The sequence below is a fragment of the Equus asinus genome, chromosome 7, assembly GCF_041296235.1.
Source record: "Equus asinus isolate D_3611 breed Donkey chromosome 7, EquAss-T2T_v2, whole genome shotgun sequence".
NCBI classification, from domain to species: Eukaryota; Metazoa; Chordata; class Mammalia; order Perissodactyla; family Equidae; genus Equus; species Equus asinus.
In genome coordinates, this window is record NC_091796.1 from 5,062,501 (window position 1) to 5,085,881 (window position 23,381).

The 23,381-nt window shown below is 36.5% G+C and overlaps 1 protein-coding gene across 4 annotated transcripts in view; it reads right to left on the minus strand.

The window, feature by feature from the left end:
• ZNF407 (zinc finger protein 407) overlaps positions 1 to 23,381 on the minus strand; it is a 448,885-nt gene that overhangs the window by 401,198 nt on the left and 24,306 nt on the right. For all 4 annotated transcript variants that reach the window (XR_011504354.1, XM_070512851.1, XM_070512852.1 and 1 more), the window contains exons 2-3: positions 12,924 to 17,658; positions 7,431 to 7,545 (exon numbers count right to left, since the gene is read on the minus strand). Coding sequence is in view for 3 of the 4 variants with exons in the window: in XM_070512851.1 (XP_070368952.1) it covers positions 7,431 to 7,545; positions 12,924 to 17,601 (4,793 nt within the window). In the remaining variant the exon portion in view is untranslated. The remainder of the gene's footprint in view (positions 1 to 7,430; positions 7,546 to 12,923; positions 17,659 to 23,381) is intronic.

Here is a 23,381-nt window from a genome sequence, read left to right on the forward strand (position 1 = left end):
TCTGCAGCATGGCCACATAATTGTGTGTCCTTGTAATTAGTATTTGGAACTATGATGCATTAGGTTATATGGAACTGGTGTCAACCTGTTTTCATTACAATTATCCACAATCAATAACATTCCTAATTAAAATTACAAACAGTGAAATTCTGTTAAAAATAATTCCTATGGTCAATTCCCATGCTCCTTGATTCTGAAGCAGCAATTCCCTTCCCACCAGGCTCTCTATTTCCTCCCTTCCCTGCCTATTCACAGTCCACAAAACTGGAAGGAAATCAGACAAGTAAAAAAAGAATTGAGGAAAAGCAGAGGAAAAGGGCAGCATCCAACCCCTCAGCTTGGCACAGCTGTGTGATCCGGCCCTGCCTGCCCCACACAACCGTCCTGGGAACTGTCCCCCCGCTTCACAATCTCACCACTGGCAGCACTGAACTCCTTGCAGCTCCTGAACATACCATGCTGCTGGCTGACCATCCCTGAACCCTGCCCGCAATGGGCCGCCCCTGGTCATCTGCCTAATCCCCACTCACCTCCGTATCAAACGCTACCTCTCCGACAAACTGTCTCCAAACTGGATGCTAAGACCTGGGCATTTCTCTACCTGAGCTTTCTCCATCCATCTGGGGCAGTTATTGTTTTGCTCTTTTTAACTCTAAAGACTAACAGCACTGGCACATATTGATGCCCCATAAATGTTATTTAATATTTTAAAAATCCCCCACTTCACCCCATCTAGCCACTTATACTCCAGGAATTTCTTGCAGTGTTCTTAATATGCCATGCTATTCCATACTCCACTACTTTTGCTCTTTCACTCTTTTGTTTCCTCTATTAAAAATGTCCAACTTTGCCTTGTGAATACCTCCTTATCCTTTAAGATCCAATTCAAACATAACCTCTTAAAGAATACCTTCCTGCTGCTCCTAAGCAGAGCCAAGTACCCCCCGCTGTGGACCACTGTCCTTGCTCTCATCCTGTAGTGCGTCTCTACTCATGTCTGTCTCTCCTACTTGGAGCACATGACCACAGGGCCTTTGCACCACCTGGTCACTGGGCCTGCATGAAGAGGAAACTCCAAAGAATCTGCCCAGAGGGAAATGAATGAACGAATACACAAATCAGTGGTTATGCTTCTCTCCTATTTTCACTTCCAACACCTCCTCTCATTCAGTCTTGAGCAAAGGAAAGAGCGAAATCCTCCAGAAAACAAAGGACTTTCAGAAACACATGAACAGGAAGAGGGGGAAGAAAACAAGTTAACAATTAAAAAAATCACAGGACAGGCGAAGGAGAACAGAAGAGAGGCTACTCGCCTGCATTCCACTGCAGGGGTCAGGATTCTTCCACTAAAGAACCCTGAGACTCCACATAGGTTTTTAAGTCAACACGGAGCCATTGTAAAATAAAAGTAAAGGATCAGTCACTGAGATGTGACTTCATCGCTGGAAAAGTCCTCAGAGGCAGAGGTCAACGTCTTCAACTACAACACCCAGAAATGACAATGTGTATTTTATTTCTATTTTGTTATAGGTTGATCATACTTACGGCCTTGGGACAAATCTCTGACCCTACTCTTCCATGGAAAAAATTCAAGAAAACACCACCACAAAAAAGCAGCAGAGGGGATGGTGGTGACAAAGGTGCTGTCCTTTCACTGTGAGGAGAGCCCAGGAACAGCTTCCTCTGCTTTTTCTCCATTGTCCTACCCTTACTCCAACTCTCTCCTGGATTTATACAATACTTCACTGGAAAATACTCTAGAATCATGTCCAAGAACAAGTTTTTTTAATTTTAGTATTATAACTAAGAGATCTCTTAGATTTTCAAACTACAAAATGATTTGTATATAAAACAATGTCCACATTGTTTAAATACAATATTTAACCAGTATTTCAAGGACTTTGTTAATTTTGTATTCCTCACTGACACGAAGCGAGACAGTAATCATTAACGTGGCATTTTTAAAATTTCAAACTAAAGACAAAAATATATCATTAAACAAAAAGCATTAAAATATTATATGGATAAAATATGTAATACACCCTAATAATAAGAGTATTTTAATGTTAATTTAGATGTTTTTTACAAAACTGAGAGACGCTGCACTTTATATTGTACAAGCATAATTCCTGCCACAATATAAAGCAAACTTTTTCTATCTATATCTCTTTAACCAAAACAACCAGCTGAACCAAATACTTATCTTATTTAGATACTTCTGTAGATATGATGGGTGTAATTAATTGCTCAGCTAAAAATGCAATTCCATGGTGCTTTCAATGATTTAGGTATACAAAGCTTTAGTTCTCAGAACAGACTAAAAATAGTGATTTTAATTTATTCCTGCTGCCTACAATTACCCACAACCATGTATTTTTAAATATTTCCAGCCTATAAAAATTACTAATTTTTGCCACTTGTGTTTATCTGCATTTAGACTTTGATTTGGATAAATTAAGCTCTCGAGTGTTCCTTGCTTTATGAAACTCTGCATGTTGTACACTTCAACACAAATAAATGACTTGTACCATTAGAGGTTTAAATAATGCAATGTATTTCATGCTCAGCCTGAAGCTGGATTCCAATGAAGTTGCTAATGCACGTAATGATTAAGTGTAACTCAAATACTAACTGTGTTGTTGAAAACATGACAGGCAATAATTTGGTCTATTATATTCTGCCATTTAATTGCCTAGTACAGACATTCTCTGACACGTTATGAAGCAATGATTTACAATTATTCAAGCTGCAAAGGTCAGAAAGTGACATTATAATCATCTACATAGAGATCCCTTCTAATGCACAAAAACTAGGTAATGCCACACACACCAAAAAAAAGAGTTTTACTGCATTAGTAACTTTCTATTTAAGGTTTCTTAAACCAACTAAGAATAAACAGTTCATAAGAACATTAATACACAATAGAAAATGTCTAGAATCTTTCCATGAACCCAGAGGTGACAGATTGAGAAAATGCCTTTATTCTCTCTTCATTAGGTAAGTTCCACTCAACTACTTAACTCTATGCACAAGATTCAAGACGACATATAGGAAAATCAATCAGAAAATAACATAATCCCTAAATCACGCATACTGGAGTCTTTGTGAACAATGGCACACAAAAGTTAGGTATCATTTCCTAGGTTTACTGAAATCAGAGGCTACTTACTAGTTTTCTATTCTTTTATTTTTTAGTAACTAGTAATGAAAAACAAAAACAATAACCCAAATTGATCAATTTTACGCTTCTTATCCTAATGGAAAGACAGTAAAATCCTCACTTTTTTAGGCACTTACCTCTCTCTATTATACTAACAAGTTCAATTTGTAACCACTTAAGTGCAATAAATTATCAACACATAAAGAACAATGGGGAAAAATAATAAAATTATTTTTAACACTTTAATATGAGAAAAGTGAAACGGAGGAAGAAATAGAAAAAAAAAAAAAAAAGACCGAATACCAGAATATTAATGCAAAACACTGCGCAAGAAATTTTTTTTCAAAGAATGTAAATCTGAGGAAAAGCAGAAAACAAAAGTGGCTGAGGGCTGGAAGGAGACAAGTTACAGTTATCACATGCTAGCGGAAAGAACCTAAAGAGAAACAAATAAGTACAAAGGACAGCCAGTAACCCAAACAATAGATATTGCAAAAGCAGAGAAATAAAGAAAAGAGACAGTTAAAAGGCAGGGAAGAGTAGTCTACCATTACCAGTGCATAATTTAAGTCCATCTCTAAACCCCCTTTCACTCTCAAGCTTACCATCTGTACAATGGGGATAAGAAACATGAGATAAACAATCCTATGAAACCACAGAGATCAACAAATGAAATGAATGTTAAGTAAGGTGTACACTAAACCAGAGCACTGCATAAATACTATTTATTAGAGAGTACTATACACACTATTGTGTGGGGAGGGGTGTATATATATATATATACACAGAGAGAGTATTAAAATAAAATTAAATGAATTTAACAAAACATGGTATCTATAATGACTTTCTCAAGCCACTGAGATTGTCAAGTTTTTAACTACTGAAAAAAACAAAAGTAGAGCTCACTGATTTAGTAAAAATACGTTTAGCCTATTTTTAAATATATGTTCCCAACAAAATTATTAACTTCTGTATAGGGATGCTTGCTTTATTTCTTATTTTCTCCCCCACTAAACCCTATGTCATACCCATAGCACATTTTCATGTTAACCATCCATCAAGTGCTAAATATAAATCCACCCACTCATATATTCTATAAAATTCCTCTTGACATCACACTCAGATGTAAGAAACTGTACTATTCAAAAATTGCTCCTCCTAAAAGTGAAAGTAAAATAAAAGGCTTTTAATGAAGTTATCTATAACATGTTCTTAAATGGGAAGTGCAAAGCACTACATTTTTGAAATTTTTACTATGACATGAGCATGTAAATCATGGGTAAACAAAACTTAAATCCTGAATTCTGAATCCTAGCTACCTAATAAGAATTAGACATCCAGTACATTCAGCTTCTTTGTCAACTAACTGAAATCCACGATACACTGTGGTAAGATTTGCCAATGAGGGGGGAAAAAAGATACCTTAAAATTGAGCTTAAAGATTTAAAGAAAATCACCACAGGTCTAAACTCTTAAACAAAAGTGTAAAAGGCAGTTTATGGTAAGGGAGTAGCTAGTGCACAGCCCCTAACCTAAGCCTTAGTAAAAATATAAGACACATACTTGATGGCATTTACAATCATCTTATATGCAGATATGAAAAGAAGTCAAACAATCACAAATAATCAGAAACATTAAAATTGAGCTCAATTCAACAGAATGCACTGTCTGCTGTTTTCATCAATTTCACCATAAAATATTAGTTTTTTTCAAGAAAACCAAGAGGTAACTAAGAAAAAATGGTACAACATTGTCAGTAATAATTTCATTTTAAAAATGTGCCTGCCTCACTATTTTTATATATTATCACTCAATCACAACTATTTGAAAAACAGTTTTATGTCTTACGACTCAAATAATGAAGAGGTCATTATTAAAATTCTAAAAGACAGAGACTGGGAAACTAACTATTGCAGAAAGGAAAACATCGTGCAGGACCTTCTGTTTGTGACAAAATTATAGAGTTAATGTTCCTGAAAGATCACTTCACCTCTTAAAGCATGATTTTTTAAAAGGTAAAATTTATTGCAATTAAAGCTAATGAAGAAATGCAGCATGAGCTGCTTATGTTCAGGAACTAATAGGTCCACTGAGCATTTCCAAGATTATTTAGCCATCAATGATAATGAATTGACATTGTCAGTGATGTTAATGTACCAATGTTCTCTACTGCTACTAATCGGATAGCCAAATTCTTCCTTTTTTTCTTTGTTTTTCACTTTAATTTACCTACAGACTGCCCCACCCCTTTGAAACACTGAAATACAGAACAATCTATGATACTTTTTCTTTAACACTAAAGGGTATGTAACTCATTATTGTTTCAACTACATAGAGCAATAGGCATTCTTCAGTTTACTGCAATTCTTCAGAACTTTTAGCTTCACTGTGAAAATATCTATCTTGTAAAAATTACTGTTATGTAACTTTTAAATCAAATTTCACTTTAAAAAATTAACAGAACTATTATCTCATAGTCAAATAAAATTCAATGACTGCCATAAGTTCTAAGACATACAATTTTGAACTCTAGATTGCTTTTGCTACACACACATACATGTAAGACCTCTATGATAGCAGCATAAAACTCAATGTATCCATATGTATTTATAATTCTCTATCTTGGGAATCAAATGTATAAACCTCCAATGCAACAATTCAGTTGTATGTGGTAAGCAATGAGCTAAGCAAAGTGTGCACTGTTCAAATTACACACTCAAAGCCCATCAATCATGTATTGTTTTTGATGCTACATATGTCAGAACTGTTCTCTGAAAAAGTTTCTTCTCTTTCCAGGGTCTTAGTAATCCTAAGAAAAAAATGAATGGAATTAGATTTCAAAATAACAGAGTATGCAAAAATTGTTTACTTATTTTGCAGAAATGAGGAAGAAACTGCTTATTGCCATGTAATAGCAAATTTTCACTGGAGTCAGGGCTTTCCTCCTTCCCATAGCTCATATGATAAAAACAATAAATGAGATATCTTTTAAAATTCCAAGACCCAGAGTAATTAAAATGAACCATTTGGCACTCGACCCTTGCAGCTAAAATCAGGAACAACAGAACTCATTCTCCCACTGATCTTCAGGGGCTCCAGGACAAAGGTTTGTCTTCATTTACTTTAGTTGCAAGTCACTGACCCATCAATTCTGCCAATGAATACATCACAGACCATGGTTAATAAAAGTGCTCACAAAGTTATCTGTAAAACTATCTTAAGGGTCAAAAATTACAACTGTATCCTGGGATGAAATGTACTGCCCAACAAAAAACAGAAGTTTTTTTGGACTTAAAAGATATTTACACAGTAGTGCCAAGCAGAAGAATCTTGGGCTAAAAAAATAAACCTAACATAACATATACACATTGCGTAATTTCATTGAACCTGTAGTATTTTGTGAATTAGCCATAAGAATTGCAAGTTTCTCAGGTTTCACATAAAGTGTTTTTACATGATATGCACTTATTAGTTAATTTCTCCAGCATTATAATATTAAAATATATTTTTAATCAGAAGTAGGGTATTAAAATCCAGCTCTGAATGTCCTATGATATACCACAGATGTCATGGCATTTTAAAACCTTTTGAACATTTCTGCTAAATTAATTAGTTTTGCATTAAGGCATCTCACTGCTTCCTATTAAATGCAACACATTTGAGTGACAATTAAACATTGTGAATAATTCTTTAGAGGAAAGAGCCATTAACCAAAAAAGGAAAACAAGTTTTGAAATAAAGTTACACAAAAACACACATTATACACACACTGTTTCTTTAAGCTTCATCCTTACAAAAATCAGTAAGCCACTGTCTGAAATTAAATCTTTTTTTTTGCTTTTTTCCTTATAGAATATGCCAATGGATCCAAAGAGCCATTAATGTGATTAAAATTAAAGCTGTATAGCAAAAGAAAAAAAAACATGCATATACACTCCCAAAGCTATATTATGTATTTTTTTATGTCTTTAAATGGAATTTACAGTTCTCTCTGGCAATGTGAATGAACATCCTATAATTTAGTCAATTTACAGATTACAGGTTCAAATTGACCTTGTAGCCCATAAAATTGCTCATCTTCAGTACAGGATTAGAAGTGGGAGAAGAATGTCATAACTGTATTTAAGGAATTTACCATAACAATGGAAAGGAGGATACGCATGCATAATTTTAGCCACTCTTACTCATATCAGTTTTGAATTCTGAAACAATGGATATCCTGCACATGCTTCCTGGTTCACCACGGTAGAGATGGTTTCAATTTACTCACCCACAGACATGACACTTGTATTCCCTCATCCCAAGGTGCCTTTTGACATGGTTTCTGGCATCGCCAAGCTGAGCTGTTGCAAAATGGCATATCTTGCACTTGAATGGTTTTGATCCTAAGTAAATTTAACATAAAATATGATTTGAATTTGAATAATACATTACTGATAGTTTAAAAAGAGGCCTAGATCTTAAATCATACTTTTAATCTAATTACAAATTTCTGTCCCCAGAAGGGAATCCTTGCATTCCGTGGTAACTTGAATGGACCTGCATTCCATACTTACTCCACCAAGAGGACGTTAATGTTTCAGTGAGTGTTCCTAACTGTCAATAACATTTCTGAGATTTAAAATCAAAAGTGATACAATTGAGCAGCACTAAGTAGATGAGATGAGCTAAAGTAATTTTAAATATTTTTCTTATAATTCACAAAAATATCTTTTAAAGTCACTTGACATTTAAAATGGAATATTTTAAAATATTTTTAAAACATGAATGCATACAGAGTAGATGATATTTTTCAAGGTATATTTATTATCAAATAAATTTCTCAGTGGCCACCTCCTTGCTTCCTCATATTTCTGCAGCTTTGAATTTATTCACATTAATAATGGTATTTCAGATTTTTTTTCTGACATTTATCCCAAATGATTCACTATGTTACTATTTTAATAACAAAGTAAAAGTATATAGTGGATAAATTATTTGCTTTTATGATCATTTTATAGTCAAAAATCTGTGATGATTCTGCAAACCAAATGTACTGACATTTTGGTTATTATTGATTTCAAGAACAAATATTTCATCATAAAAAGGACAGTAACAAAAATAAGTAAAAAAGCAAAGCAACAACTTTTTTTTATTTCATAAAGAAATAAGGTTAACCTATACTCAAAAATGAGAAAATAAAATTATTTCAGAGTCGACAAATTTGGTGTCAGTAACAGACAGACTATAACTAGAACATAGTTACTAACAGACAATCAGTACCCACAGCAATGGGAAGCAACACTCTTTTAAAGTCTAACATGTATATACCATTTTCCAATTTTCTAACCACTAAATCTTCAAAAGATAAATCAAAATCATAAAAATCACAGTTTAAAATCAGTACAATATGTTTCTGGATTTTCGTATCATGTTTAGTACCTATTTGGTGAAATATCTCTTCTAATACAGTTAGAAAGAATATGAAATATGTAGACTTTAATAAATATACAAAAAGAGCTCAAATTTTAAAAATTGTAATAAATTATATTTGATCAATGAAGCTTTGTGCAGTGCCCTTGAAAAAAAAATCCTCCAAGAATACTTTGTTGAAATTGAAGCACTCAGTAAAAAATTTTAGTCTTAAATTTCAATTTAATTTCCAAAAGCTGACAAAAATAGTGAAGCATTTAATTTTAATCTTCTAACGGAAATAAAAAAGTCAACAGTACTAAGCACGGGCAGACAAGGTTGAATATTTCACAGTTCAATGACAATGAAGCCAGATCTCTTAATACTTCCATTTCTACTGTTAGAAGTAGATGTAAAATATATTTAGCACCTGAATGGTTATATCTAGTCAGCTTTATATGTTTAAATGTCAAAAGCAGGTTGAGACTGCAGCTTACAGCAATCACATTCTATCAATCACATTAGAAACTACAGTTTATTTAAATGATTCTGATAAAACTAAGCCTATCACTACTTTGAAACATTTCATCTCAACACAGAATTCTATGAAAGGACTTATAAAAGAGTGAGAAGAACCAATTTCCCTGTACTTTAAATTAAAATGCATTACAGATAACAAGGTAATTAGGAAATTACTAACTAACGATAACATCAGGACCCCAAAAAGAGAAGATAAAGCTCTCTCAACATCTGCATCACAATTTTGGTAAAAGGAATTAAAAGATCTTGTGCATTTGGGATTCCAGTTTTTCTCTTGCTCACACTGCACTGACACTGTGATGAGCTCCTCCTGGTGTTGGCACATGTGCCATGAGCGGCCAGACAGACCTGTGTTTTCAGCTGACTATGCGTGGCTCCTTGGTGCCTTCAGGTCTCAGTGATCATGATGGTGTGGTGACAACACACAAATCAGCTCTTTGGTTGGTTGCTCTCATGCAGAAATCACGGAGGCCCTGACTATTTTTCCTATCTTATATTCAGAGTAGACTGTGTTTTAACATCTCCTTTCTGTGTCATAAAAATTCAAATACAAGTGAACTAGAGATAATGCTTTTCAATACAAGAAGAAAAAGTTTTGTCTTTTTCTAACTGATAATGTTTCCATTTTTAAGCTTGCTATGCACATCCCAAAATTAATCCAGGCACAGTGTTTATAAGGCAAAATTTGTAAAACCATATATTTCTAAATTTCTCTTTCTCTCAGGTACATTGTGATTATTATAAACTGTGAATATTATTTTAAATAGTTCCACTCCTTAGGACAGCATTATCCTTAGTAGATTTTTTTCTTTTAATTTGGCCTGTGAGGTTTTTTTGAAAGGGAAAAACGAAAGAGGCTCTCTAGCTTTCTGGCACCTTACAATTTTACCAAAAGAATGCCAACGATGTTAAAAACTAAGTCTTCACTCAGACCTACACAGGCATTCCTCAACATGAGTTATTGCTCATTGCTATGCAAAAGGGATGTGACATTAACATTAAAAAGATAATAAAACTTTAGGTCTTAAAGAACCAAGTAAGGCATATATAACCCAGCATCTAATGCTTCTCAATTAGAGCCTCGATTCTACAATCCTCCCTAAATATTGATCACTTCATTCATTCATCTGCTGACTCATTTATTCATTCATTCAACAAACACTGAGAGCCAGCTATGTGTAGGGTGCAGAGATGAAGCAGCGAACAAAGGAGAGCCCCTGTTCTCACTGTGCTTCGAGGCCACAGACTAACTCTCCTGACCGTCTCTTCCCCAACTGACTCGGCTTGTAAACTGTCACGGATTAAGTAGCAAACATACCAGCCCCAACTTGAGAATTTTTTAGTGAAGTCACAGGACTCCCTAGCTCCCCACATGCGAACATTTTCAAACAGCACAAGTGATGAGTGCACCCGGAACATGAGATGAAAGGCTTCAGACAGTCTCCAGCTTAATGACATCTGCCATGTTACATAAAATTAAAACTCTAACGGAATAATGCAGGAGAGAAAATGAACAGCTTTTTTTGTACTACTAACGTAATGAGAAAGGAGACACTGCTCTTCCCGGTCATGCTGAGGGTGGCATACCAGCAAACGCACAGGCAAACTCCAGGATGCTTTTTTCCTACAATTATTGATAACCAAAACTCATTTATTTCTTAGAATGCTGCTTTTATCATAGTGTTAAAGACAGGAAGAAAAGGTTACATAAAACATATAGTAAATCACAAAATATGAAAACAGGGATTGGAAGAATAAGCCCTTTTCCAGTTAACCATTAATAACAGTCCCTGCATTACTATTTCAGGGACATAAGCAAAGTATCCGAAAAGCAATTCATTCTAAGATGCCCCAAGAAAAAAACCTGGATTGGATTAAAACCTGGAAAGCAACTTCCCCCAAAAAATGACTTGCAAAATTGAAATAGTAGACCGCATTGTGTACTCAGAAACAGTACTCTGTGGTGCTTCAGAACACAATAAAAATGTACTTGCTGATAAGCCTAACATAAGATGTTAAAAAGTATGCTAACTTTTACTAAATGTTACAATCAATGATGTAACTTATATAAGTAGGGTTACTTTGTCACATATTGATAGTTACCTCACTTTCACATCCACATTAACTTGATTTTAAATGCAATTAATACATATAGTCAAGGAAGACTAATGGACTACATTCTGCACTTAACCTGGTGGACATTTTCAAATGGCACAAGTGACCAGTGCAAACCTATTTTGCATTGTAAACGACTAAATAAATCTTAATGGATTAAGAATGATCAGCTATCAACACACAAGGGAAATTAAGTGCTGAAATGCCTACATTGATTATTTTAAATTATTAGCCTTACTCTGTTCTTGAATTTGTATGCTTTTAGTGAGCTTTAACACATTTACAAGACTTATTGACTATAATTACAAGAGAATTCAAGTAATGGACACATCAATTATAAGCAACATGTCTTGACCAGACAGTTGCATAAAGAATTCTAAAAAGAGCTCCATTAGCATCTTCCTCTTAGTTTTATTCAGTTTTATCTGCCTTAAGAGGGCATATTAAGAAAGTACATATTTTCTGCGCATGTGAACAAGTCTGATTTCTAAAACCATATTATTTCAGGAAGTGACCTGCAACACAGTACTGACAGAGATATTAATAATGCCAACAAGTATGTATTTGGACTTATTCCCCAAAAATGGCTCTATTGCATGAGAAGAGTTGACACCAAGAGTACAATGTTTATATTTAGCTAGATTAACCTTATGCAAGTTACTTATGCTCTGTTACTTTCTTCAATGAAAAACTTTTATCTATCTTTAATCATCCTATTAATAATGTTTCATACTCTTTTGTCTTCCTCCTTGTAACCATGCACTAAGTTTCAAAAACTGCATGAATTTAAAGTATAGCTTTAATAATAAGCCATTATTTAAAAGTACAGTAAAATAAACCTTACAGTTTTAATGAAAATATGTTCATTGAAATGTGAATTTATTATTCAAATCCACTCATAAATTCCACCATGGAGACAGAACTTGTCTAAGCAGAGTACAATGATTTAGAAAAGCTGTCTATTTAAAATAAAGAATGTATGGCAGGTTTATAGAAACAGTGCACTGAATTTTTACATAAATTTAGAACAGTAGCTTATGCATTTTCCACCAAAAAAAAAGTTTAAAAAAAATTTCTACCCAAAATTAAACAATAAAATGGAACACTACATGTGACACAGCACAGAAACTAAATCAGGTGCTACCTTCACAAAAAACAAATCCTCAGGACATATTAACTTTGAAAAGCATTGACTAATTTTGATCCTTGAAAGTAGAATCTTGTTGCCTGGGAGTCACACTTTTGGATATAAACTATCTGGCAACAAATATTTTTAAATCCTTAAAATTTTAAGAAAATTTTTATTATCCCATTCCTCAAAAGCCATTTAATATGTCCTCTGAAACCCAAAGTGCCACTTAATAGATACCTTGGAGCACCAAACAATTAGGACTTAGAAACAACTGACAGCTGAAAGAGACAAGAATTTAACAAAGGCATCAGACGAACTAGGTGTTTTTGATAAAACGAAAAGAAATTTGTCAAATAACCTGCCTTTGGAATCACTAAGGCTTAAATACCTTTAGAAATGCTAAGTGACAGCAAGGACTCATGGCAGATGTCGAGAGAGCGCCCCACTGCAGGACAATGTGAACTAGGTGGAAGGTCAACAAGCAAATGCAGCAAGTACCCCAATGCTCAGACAGGAACAAACGTCCACATTTTATCATTCCTGTGCACTTTATAGGTAAATAGAAGTTTGCTGTGGTTTACATACCTGTGTGAGTGCGAATGTGTGCTAGAAATGCCATGGAATTGCTACTTCGACACATCTTCCCACAATACTTGCACACATTTCCCTGATTTTCCTCTCTCTCTCGGTTGATTTGCTCAGTGTCTTCCACTATGTACTTATTCACCTCCCGTAGCAGTTCCTCATGCTGCCCTTTAATATGCAGAAATAAATTCTGTTCAGAATCAAAGGGCTCTGTACACTTGACACATTTAAAGGTGGCCCCTCCCTCTGGAAGCTCTTCCACGCTGGCCTGTTCATTTCTCATATGCCCAGCACTAGCCAAATGCTGATGAAGGTTGCTCTCCGTATAGAAGGATTTTCCACACAGTAAACAATGAAAGTGTTTCTCTTTTGTAGGATGCTTCATGGCTATGTGAACATTCAGTCCACTCAAACCATCTGCTAAGAAGCCACAGTCATCACAACGGATTCGTGTGGATTCACCAAAGGAACTACCTTCAGATTTCTTCTTTCTCACACCTTGAGCACAGTCTTTTAAAGGCAACTCACTAATTGTCACTCCTGTTGCTATAAGACCATCTTCAGACTGATCTATCAATTCACCATCTTCAGGGTTCTTTATTCTTATTATGGAGGAATCAAACCGGCCAAAACGATACGTGGCCTGTCCTTTATCATCAATACTGATTATAGTTTCATAAACATCATTACTTTCAACTGTGCTATCAGAAGCCGGACCATCCTCTTCCAAAATAATTTTAGTTTCATGTTGGGAATTCATCAGAATTTCCTTATTCTCCAGAACAGGATCTTCTTGCCTATCTTTCAAACCCTCTGAACTCTGCACACTTCCAACTTTGCTTTGACCACTGCTCTCTAGGTTTAGCTGTTCTCTTGTCATTCCCATCACAACAGGGATGGTGCTGTCAGCTGACTGCTCTCCACCTAGAACTCCAGCACACACATGTTTGCTAAAGACCTTATCTGCATCACCTCCTACATTTCCTCCATCGCTCTCACAATGAATATTTGGATCAACGATGTCATTCAACACACTGTGGTTTTTCTTTACTGTCTCATAATTGAAAGCTGAGCTTCCCAAATTTTCATTCTGAAATTTTCTTGGGGAGTCATAATTAGAGGAAATATTAAGGGACACTATCTCGTCAGGTTTCATAACTTTATCCTTGGCAAGGGGCTGTTGGAAAGTTTCACAAAAGGAATGATCTTCACTGAGATTAGAGTCTTCTTCAGTCTCAATTTCCACAGAGTCAGGAGCACAGAGTACTTTAGACATATCCAAATTAGTGTTCTCATCCAAAATAGAACCAGCAGTATTTCTCGATTTAAGAATTTCAGATGGTTGGTCTGAAATTATTTGAAATTCTTCAGAATTTTGTTGCTGCTGCTCTTCGGCTATAATGATGTTTTTGGACATTTCTGCAGAACTCACTTCTACGTTAGAAGAGTTCAAGTAAGACTGTCTTTTTATCTTGTGTTTTTCTGTTGCTGCATGCCTAGTCATCTCCCGACGAGTCACAGCATAGTAATCACATGCCATGCAATAAAATGCAAACTCTTTTGTATGTTTCCGTTTTATGTGCAGTTCTAGAGAAGCAGAAGAGTGAGCATTAAACTCACAGTGTGTACATTTATTATCACTTGTGTCCATTACATCTGTCTGGGAGTGTGCATCCCCCTGTTGGACAAGGTCCTCTGGTTCTAGAGAGATTTGTTCCTTTTTATCAGTGAGGTGACTGTTAACTTCCCCATCTATGGCATGAAATACATTTTCAACTTCAACTTCAATTGAATTTCCATGCTCTACTACTGGCTTTTCTGGAATGGAGGTATCTAGGTCAGCTGACTTGTTAGCGTGTTCTTCTGAAATGGTCATCGCTGAGTTGGTGTTCTTTCTACAGGCTTCAAGGTTACTCACTTCGGGGCCAACAATGATATCTGAACTTTGTTTTCCATTTGCTTCTATTTCTACCCGCCCTTTATGTTTCTTGGTGGCACAGTGACGCTCCATATCTCCCTTAGTTACAGTATAATACTTACACACTTTGCATAAATAACTATATTGGTGACTGTGTTTTCGTCTAATGTGAACAGTCAAGTTTGTAATACTAGAGGCCAAAAGACCACAATGCGAACATGTCCTTGAGATATTACCTTTAGGTCTCCCTCTCTTTGCAGTGGTCAGAGCTAATTCATCCTCTTTGGTGATTATACCAGACTGTGACAGTTCCTTGGTAGTTAGCATGCTCTTCTCAAGACAGGAATGCTCCTGTAATTGCACACCTTCGACATGGCCTTCTACCCTACCATTTCCAGAAATGTTAAACTCTTCTTCTTTATCATTTGCACCTATACATACCCTTTCAATACATTCTTCAAAGCTTAAGCCAATATTATTTTTCTTAGCATTTTCAAGATGCTTGCTTCTCTTAATGTGTTTCTCCATTCCTTCTTTGCTTAATGAATAAAGGTTACATGCCTTACAAAGAAAGTGATAGTCTTGACCATGCCGGAGCTTTATGTGTCTTGTAAGAACGGTGGAAGACCTTGTTTTATAAAAACACTTCTTACATTGAAACTGAGGCTTACTTGAATGCCTTACTTCATTTCCATGGCTTACCCTGGGCTTAGCAGGTTCTTCCTGAGCTGCTTTTCCCGACTCACTCATAGAATCTTTTGTGTTTTCCGATTCTAAAGTACTTAAAGTCTGTAAAACCAAATCATTGTTAAATGATTGAGAAGTCTTTGGTTGAACCAATAAGCGAACATGCTTCTCAGTTGTTTTGTGTTCTTCCATGTCTTTCTCAGACAAGAAGAACAGATTACAAGGAGTACAAAGAAAACCCATACTGTGCTTTTCCTTCATATGGTCTCTAAGATTTATTTCATTCAAGGAAATAAACGAACAACACTGACAACTGAGGGCAGAAGCAGTTTGCTGATGCTGGTTATTGTGCAAATGTTCATCTAAGTCCCTCCTCGATATACTGGAGAAGTCACATGTCTGGCAGTAAAATTTCATCTCTCTTGCGTGGCACCTTTTCACATGGATTTCCAACTCTGCTCTATTTGTAGCTATCTGACCACAGTCTGCACAAGTACACAACATCTGATGGTCAGAAGCTGGCCTGACTGTGAGAGAATCAAAGGAGCACGGGATATGAGAGGTTCTTTTGTCCTGCTTCGGGTCCTGGGTTTCCAAGGAAGTCACGCACAGAGTGTGGATACTGCCACTCGTTTCTACATGTTTAGATGTTGACTCTGCATCACTTGTTTTCATCTGTGTTCTGAAGTGTTTCATATACATCCTCTGAGTTTCATTAGTCCCTCTTTTATTAATTCCTAAAAGATTAAATCTTTTCTTTGCCTGGCCTTTTAAGGTGAAAGTGCCACTTCGTCTCCGGAAGCTATGACCCAACATGAGAACACTGCGCTCAGGTCTCGGTCTCAAGGCTGTGCTGACACCATGTGCTGACTGTAACGTATTTTTGGTAGATTCCAATGTATCTAAGAGACCCTCCGAGGTTACTAAAGCTCCTAACTTTTTACTCTGGTTTTCAGGATTTTGAACCATTCCAGGGGCAGTTATGTTTTCTTCAACAATCTCTCCTTTTTCCGACGAAGTATTCCTGGAAGGCGTCATTTCCACAAGGAGCTCACTGCTACTTCCACTCTGTTTAGAAATGCTTCCTCTGAAATCTTGAGATTTGCTTCCAACATTTCGTAATCCTTTTGAATCACTATTCTTTGCTATTGGTTTAGAACCTCTTGGTTTTGCATGAATATTTTTTGTTCCCATAGTACATGGTTTCTTAGGAAAAGGCTGTTTTGTTAAGATCTGTACAAATCCTCCACGAGCAGCAAGATTCTGACGCCGGAGATGTGTTTTGCCAAGATAATGTGCATTCAACAGGTTTTCTTCCACACACTGAAAACCACAAAGATCACAAGAAAAGACTTTCTGTGGCCCATGTGTCTGTCTGACATGCATATGGAGAGCTGCACTGCTCTCCGCTTTGTGGCTACAGTGGCAGCAGGCATGTTCCTTAGACTGTTGCAAGTGACATTCAGCATGCTTTTCCAAATCAGAGCAAGAAGAAAACATATGACCACACTCATTGCACTTGAAAACTGTCTCTCCATTTCCAATGGTACAACTAACATTAATCTCTTTCAGGGGAAAAGGAGGTTCTCTTTCTGGATTGAGGGAAACCATCTCCTGAGCAGACTTTTTTTCAGTGTCCGTTTTCAGAGAAACAGAGTCAACAGTGCTTGAACTGCCCAGAGGGGAGAAGGCATTGGGAAGACATGTGCTTCCATCCAAGCAGTCACTCAGGAGGGACTCCTTCACCACCTCCTCTAAAGGGATGTCCACTTCTGAGACTGTGCTCTCAGACGTTTCTGATCCACGAACGCCCTGCTCCGCGGATTTAAGGGGCTCTGCCTCGGCTAATTTCATTCGTTTGGAAGCATGTTTATTTTCGTCTTCCTCCACAACGACACTGTCAAAGTTTGATGATTCTGAAAGACCTCTTTTGCTTGTGGAATTCTCGGAGGATTCCAAATCGGATATAGGCCCACCATCTACATCAGGGGATGAAATATTTTCCAAGTCTTTTGCTTCTTTTTTTACTTTCTCATCCTCATCATTCTCCGGTTTCCTCTCAGTATCCATCATTAATAAAGTGCTAATGACCTTTCTTGTGTCATGGGGGGCTCACTTGGCATTCATAACCTGTGAAGAAAATAACCATGGTATTAAACCTCTGAACGTAAATGACACATATTAGTCCAAAAGTCAACATAAAGTAACACATTGGATGAAAAAATATCATAAAATTAGCCTCAAGATTTCCTTTATATTGAGATGAATGTGATCACATGTATGAAGTTCTGTATGAGAGCATGAAATCAGATTTTGGGAACATCACATCATACGCACACTGCTGACTCAGGAAGCAACACTATGAGATCTTTGATAGAAAAACTGATTCTCAACCAGCATGCAAAAAACTCCCATGTTTCAATTCTCTTTACCAGTACACTTCAATTTACTACTTTGGGGAAAAAAAAAAAAACACGGAGAAAGCTTCTTTTCAAATAACGTTCAATGAACTCACACTCTGTAAAATACATTAAACAAAACTCCTGTGACACAAATCAGGAAGTCAGACCTCCCCTCCCAACAGAAGCCCAAGTCCCAGTATAAAAGAAATGCAGTTTAAAACCAACTGCTTCATCCTTTTCCCCTAGAGCAAAGAGCCTTACCATTACTTTTCTAAATATTCCTAGTTAACCACTGCATATTCTCACCACATAACACCATTCATGCACAAGCTCTTTTGCCAATGAAAAGCCACTCCTACTCCAGTTGTCCATCACCAATTTCTTCACCTAACAGTCATTTTGTGTCGTCTGAAGGTTAACGGCAAAGGGAAATGTCAGGGGTAGAGTAGAATTAATGAAGTAAATTTTGGACGGGGAAAGGAACTTTATTGAAAAAATGCTTTAAAATCAATAATATTGATTTTATTTTTCATTATGCTATTTAATTCAACTAAAACATATCATTTTCCATTTACTTTATACCATGATTGGAATTTTCAGCCAAATGCCATTTGATTTGATGTTACTAAAAAGCTATCATGTACTATGGCCTCAAAGTTAATGATAACTTTTTAACTCTTTTTTCCATAACGATGACAAACCACATGAAGGCTGTTGCTCTGACCCTGCTAAAACCAGGGAACAAAAAATATATGTAAGCTATGATACCAAAAGCATGAGCAACAAAAGGAAAAGTAGATAAACCAGACTTTGTCAAAATTAAGAACTTCAAATGACATTATGTTTCAAAGGCCACTATCAAGAAAATGAAAAAAACAACTCACAGAATGGGAAAAACTTTTTGCAAATCATCTATCTCATACAAGACTGATACAGAATATAAATGACTCTTAGAACTCAATAATAAAAAGACAAATCAATTTTAAAAATGAACAAAGGAACTGAATACATATTTCTCCAAAGAAGATACGCAAATAGCCAAAAAGCACATGAAAACATAATCTACATCAGTAGTCATCAGAGAAATGCAAATCAAAATCATAATGCAATACCACTTCACATCCACTAGGATGGCTAGAATCTAAAAATCAGATAACAACAAGTGTTGATGAGGATGCGGAGAAACCAGAACCCTCATACAAAGCAGTGGGGATGTAAAACGGTGACGCCACTTTGGAAAACAGTCTGGTGGTTCCTCAGATGATTTAAACATTGAGTTACTACATAGCCCACAATTCCACTCCTAGGAACATGCCCAGGAGAAATGAAAATGGATGCCTACACGAAAACTTGTACATGTATGTTTACAGAGCAGTATTATTCATAATAGCCAGGAGGTGGAAACAACCCAAATATTCATCAACGGATTAATGGATAGACAAAATGAGACACATCCATACAATGGAATATTATTCCGCCACACAAAGGAACGAAGTACTAATACATGCCACAATATGGATGAACCTTGAAAACACCATGCTAAGTGAAAGAAGCCGGTTACAAAAGACCACATACTATATGGTTTCTTTTACAGGAAATGTCCAGAATAGGCAAATCTATGGAGACAGAAAGTAGTCAGTGGTTTCTTAGGACTGGCAGGGGGTGGGGGAGGGGACAGGAGACAGGGGAATGATAGCTAAAGGGTACAGGGTTTCTTTTCAAGGTGACAAAAATGATCCAAAATTTTCTGTGGTGACGGTTGTACATGTCTATGAATATACTTAAATCCATTAAATCACAGTTTAAATGAGTGAATTGTATGGTATGTGAATATCTCCATAAAGCTGCTTAAAAATACAGAATTGTCATATATAAGCTACAATACAAAAACATCTTGTATTTGTAATTGCACTGTAATACAATAATATATTGTATCACTCTTGTAAAAGAGGGAAAAAAATGTGTTTCACTCCATTGCTGAGTGGTGCTCCACTGCATGGATATGCCACATTTCTGCTGATGGACATCTGAGCTGTTTCCCGTTTTTTGGCTACTATGATAAAGCTGCTATGAATATTATTGTACTAGTCTTTTTATGAACGTACACAGTTTTATCATACTCATAAAATGTTCACCATTTCTTCAGAATGTGTTCCAGAAAATACAATTATCTAAGAGGTTAACAGGTGTTTTGAGAGGAAAAAAATATCCTGGTCAAATAAGTTTAGAAAACTCTGGTTTGAACAAGTTTCTTTACCACAGGATTTCTCAGTACATAAGCATTTCCCAAACTAACTTCATTATAGAACCTTTTGTTTATAAAGAATCCAAAGGACCCTTTAGAAAATGCTCTTTTAGATAAAGCATTGGTTTTGCTATTCGACATTTGCAATGGAAGAGTAAAAGGAGGAGAGAAAGTAAGAAAGAATGGATCATGCATCTGTTCCAAAAACTTCACTTAGTGCCTACTATAAGCCAAGTATTCTTGGCTGTACATTCTGGAATTACAGCAAAAAATACAAAATCTCCACCTTACATTGTAAGAGGTGAGACAACGTATTTATTTATTTATTTATTTATTTTGAGGAAGATTAGCCCTGAGCTAACTACTGCCAATTTTCCTCTTTTTCTGAGGAAGCCTGGCCCTGAGCTAACATCCATGCCCATCTTCCTCTATTTTTTATATGTGGGACGCCTACCACAGCATGGCCTTTGCCAAGCGGTGCCATGTCCGCATCCGGGAGCCGAACCGGCAAACACTGGGCTGCCGGGAAGCGGAACGTGCAAACTTAACCACTGCACCACTGGGCTGGCCCCAAGACAACGTATTTTTTAAAATAGATATCTTGTCCAATCCAGGACATCCACCTATGGTCAAGGGTCAAAGGGATTAGGTTAACTCTCATGCATTAAGCAACTAAAAAACAAAAAACAGACAAAATCTATGAAACCACGGCACAAAACATTGCACATCAGGCACCAAAGGACAATGATCCCCAAGAGATGAGACACAAACCAGGTGAGTCCCAGCCTACTGCCTGGAGAAGGGACGCAGGCCACAGCACAGGAAAGGGGATCCTAGCCAGAGCCCAGGCGCCTCCCAAGAGAGTTGAGGGGCAGCCAGAGTCCAGAGGGCAGAGTAAAGGAGAGGGGAGGTGCCAGGAAGAGAAGCCCTGAGACCTGGAGTGGCTCTCTCATGAGAGTCCCTATTAGATAGAGAACACCGCATCTTCCCGGAAAATTGTCTCATGTCCCTTCACACTCAGTCCTCGGTAACTCCTCCTCCCTGAGGCACCCACTGCTCAGAATTCTTCCACAGTAGATTAGTTTAAACTGTTCCAGTAGTTCACATAAGTGGAATCAGAAAATATGCCTTTTAGGGGAAGGAGAGTCTGGCTTCTCTCCTCAGCACAATGTTTTTGTTACACATATCAGCAATGTGTTTCACTCCATTGCTGAGTGGTGCTCCACTGCATGGATATGCCACATTTCTGCTGATGGACATCTGAGCTGTTTCCCGTTTTTTTGGCTACTATGATAAAGCTGCTATGAATATTATTGTACTAGTCTTTTTATGAACATATATTTTCATTTCTTGTGTGTAAATATCTAGGGGTAGTATTGCTGTGTTACAGGGTAATGTTTCTGCTTAACTTTATGAGAAACTGCCTGACTGATTTTCAAAGTGGCTGCACTGTTTTACATAGCCACCAGCAATGTCAAGAATTTTGATTGCTCCACATCCTAACCAACCTTTGTCGCTGTCAGTCTTTTAAATTTTAGTCATTCTAGTGCTGTGTAGGGCTTTAATCTGCAATTCCCTGATGACTAGTGATGTGCTGACTACTTCGTTATGTGCTTTGTGAAGGTCCTGTTAGCCTTTTGCTCATTTCTTAAATCAGTTGTTTGTCTATTTTATTATTGAGCTGGAGGACTTGCTAATGTATTCTGGATATAAATCCTTCGTCAGACACATGTTTTACAAATATTTTCTCCATTTTCATTTTATTAATGTTTTCTTTTGATAAGCAGAAGTTTTAAATTTTGATGAAATCAATTTTTTTCCTGTTCTGTTCCGTGTCCAGTTCACTTTCTGTCTCCCCCTGCTAGAACGCAAGGGCATGCTTTATTTCATCCACCCATATATCCCAAGAGCCTAGAACAATTCCAAGCACATATAAGCTACTAGAATGAACAAATACTTCATTGTGATATAAGAAATATCTCCTATCTAAGTATTTATACACAAAATGAAAAAATGTCTGAGATACACTTCAAAATAGTCCAGGAGAGGGGCACAGTGAAGGCTGTGTGCTGATAATAATTAAAGCTGAATGACAGTTATATGGGGATTCAATATACTATTCTATCAACTTTTCTATGTGTTTGTATATGTTTGAAAATGGCTACAACAAGCTATTTTTTAAAAGCTTTTAATGCTTAGTCTAAAACAGTGTGAATTCTCTTCCTTTCAATGATGAGTCCACCACTTCCCTTCCACCATCGCTGTGGCTCTCTGCTGCACCACCTTCAGTTGGTCACGAGCAGGAGTTTCATCTTCAGAAGCATATGGACAGAACACACAAACACTGGTTTATGGAAGACCCACACACACGTCTATTCAAGAGTGAATGTTCTGTTGATGACACATGACATATATTTTTGGGGACAAAAGAATGACAACTATATTAATATGCAGAAGCAAAATTTATTATCTTCTATATAATGGCTCCCAAAATTCTAAAACAAAAGGAGAAAATGTTTCTACATGTGTTATTTCCAAATTGATTTTTTAAGTTAATGAAATAATTCATCATCTCATTATATCAAGAAAGAATAAACATTCAACAAATATATATTGAGTGCCTAGCATATGAAAGGAAGTACACTGATACGAACCCATTCTTTGCCCTCACTAGGCTCATATTCTATTAGAAGCCATGTGACATATACGCAAAGGAACTCACACAAGGCCAAATATGATCACGTGTGTGATACACACTAAGATCTATAGCAGTATAATGAGCAAGAGATCCTACTCCCAAGTAGAATATCTGGCTAAAATAGTAGAAATGTTATTTGAGCTAAACCTTGAAGAAACTAAAACCGTTTTTGTCTTTTGTTGAGGAAGCAGATAGGAAGAGTTAAACATTTCAAGTAGGGGGCTGGCCCCGTGGCCGAGTGGTTAAGTCTGTGCGCTCCGCTGCAGGCGGCCCAGTGTTTCGTTGGTTCGAATCCTGGGCACGGACATGGCACTGCTCATCAAACCACGCTGAGGCAGCGTCCCACATGCTACAACTAGAAGGACCCACAACGAAGAATATACAACTATGTACTGGGGGGCTTTGGGGAGAAAAAGGAAAAAATAAAATCTTTAAAAAAAAAAAAAAAAAAAAAAAAAACATTTCAAGTAGAAGGAAGGGATTAGGCAAAGCCAAAAACACACACAGT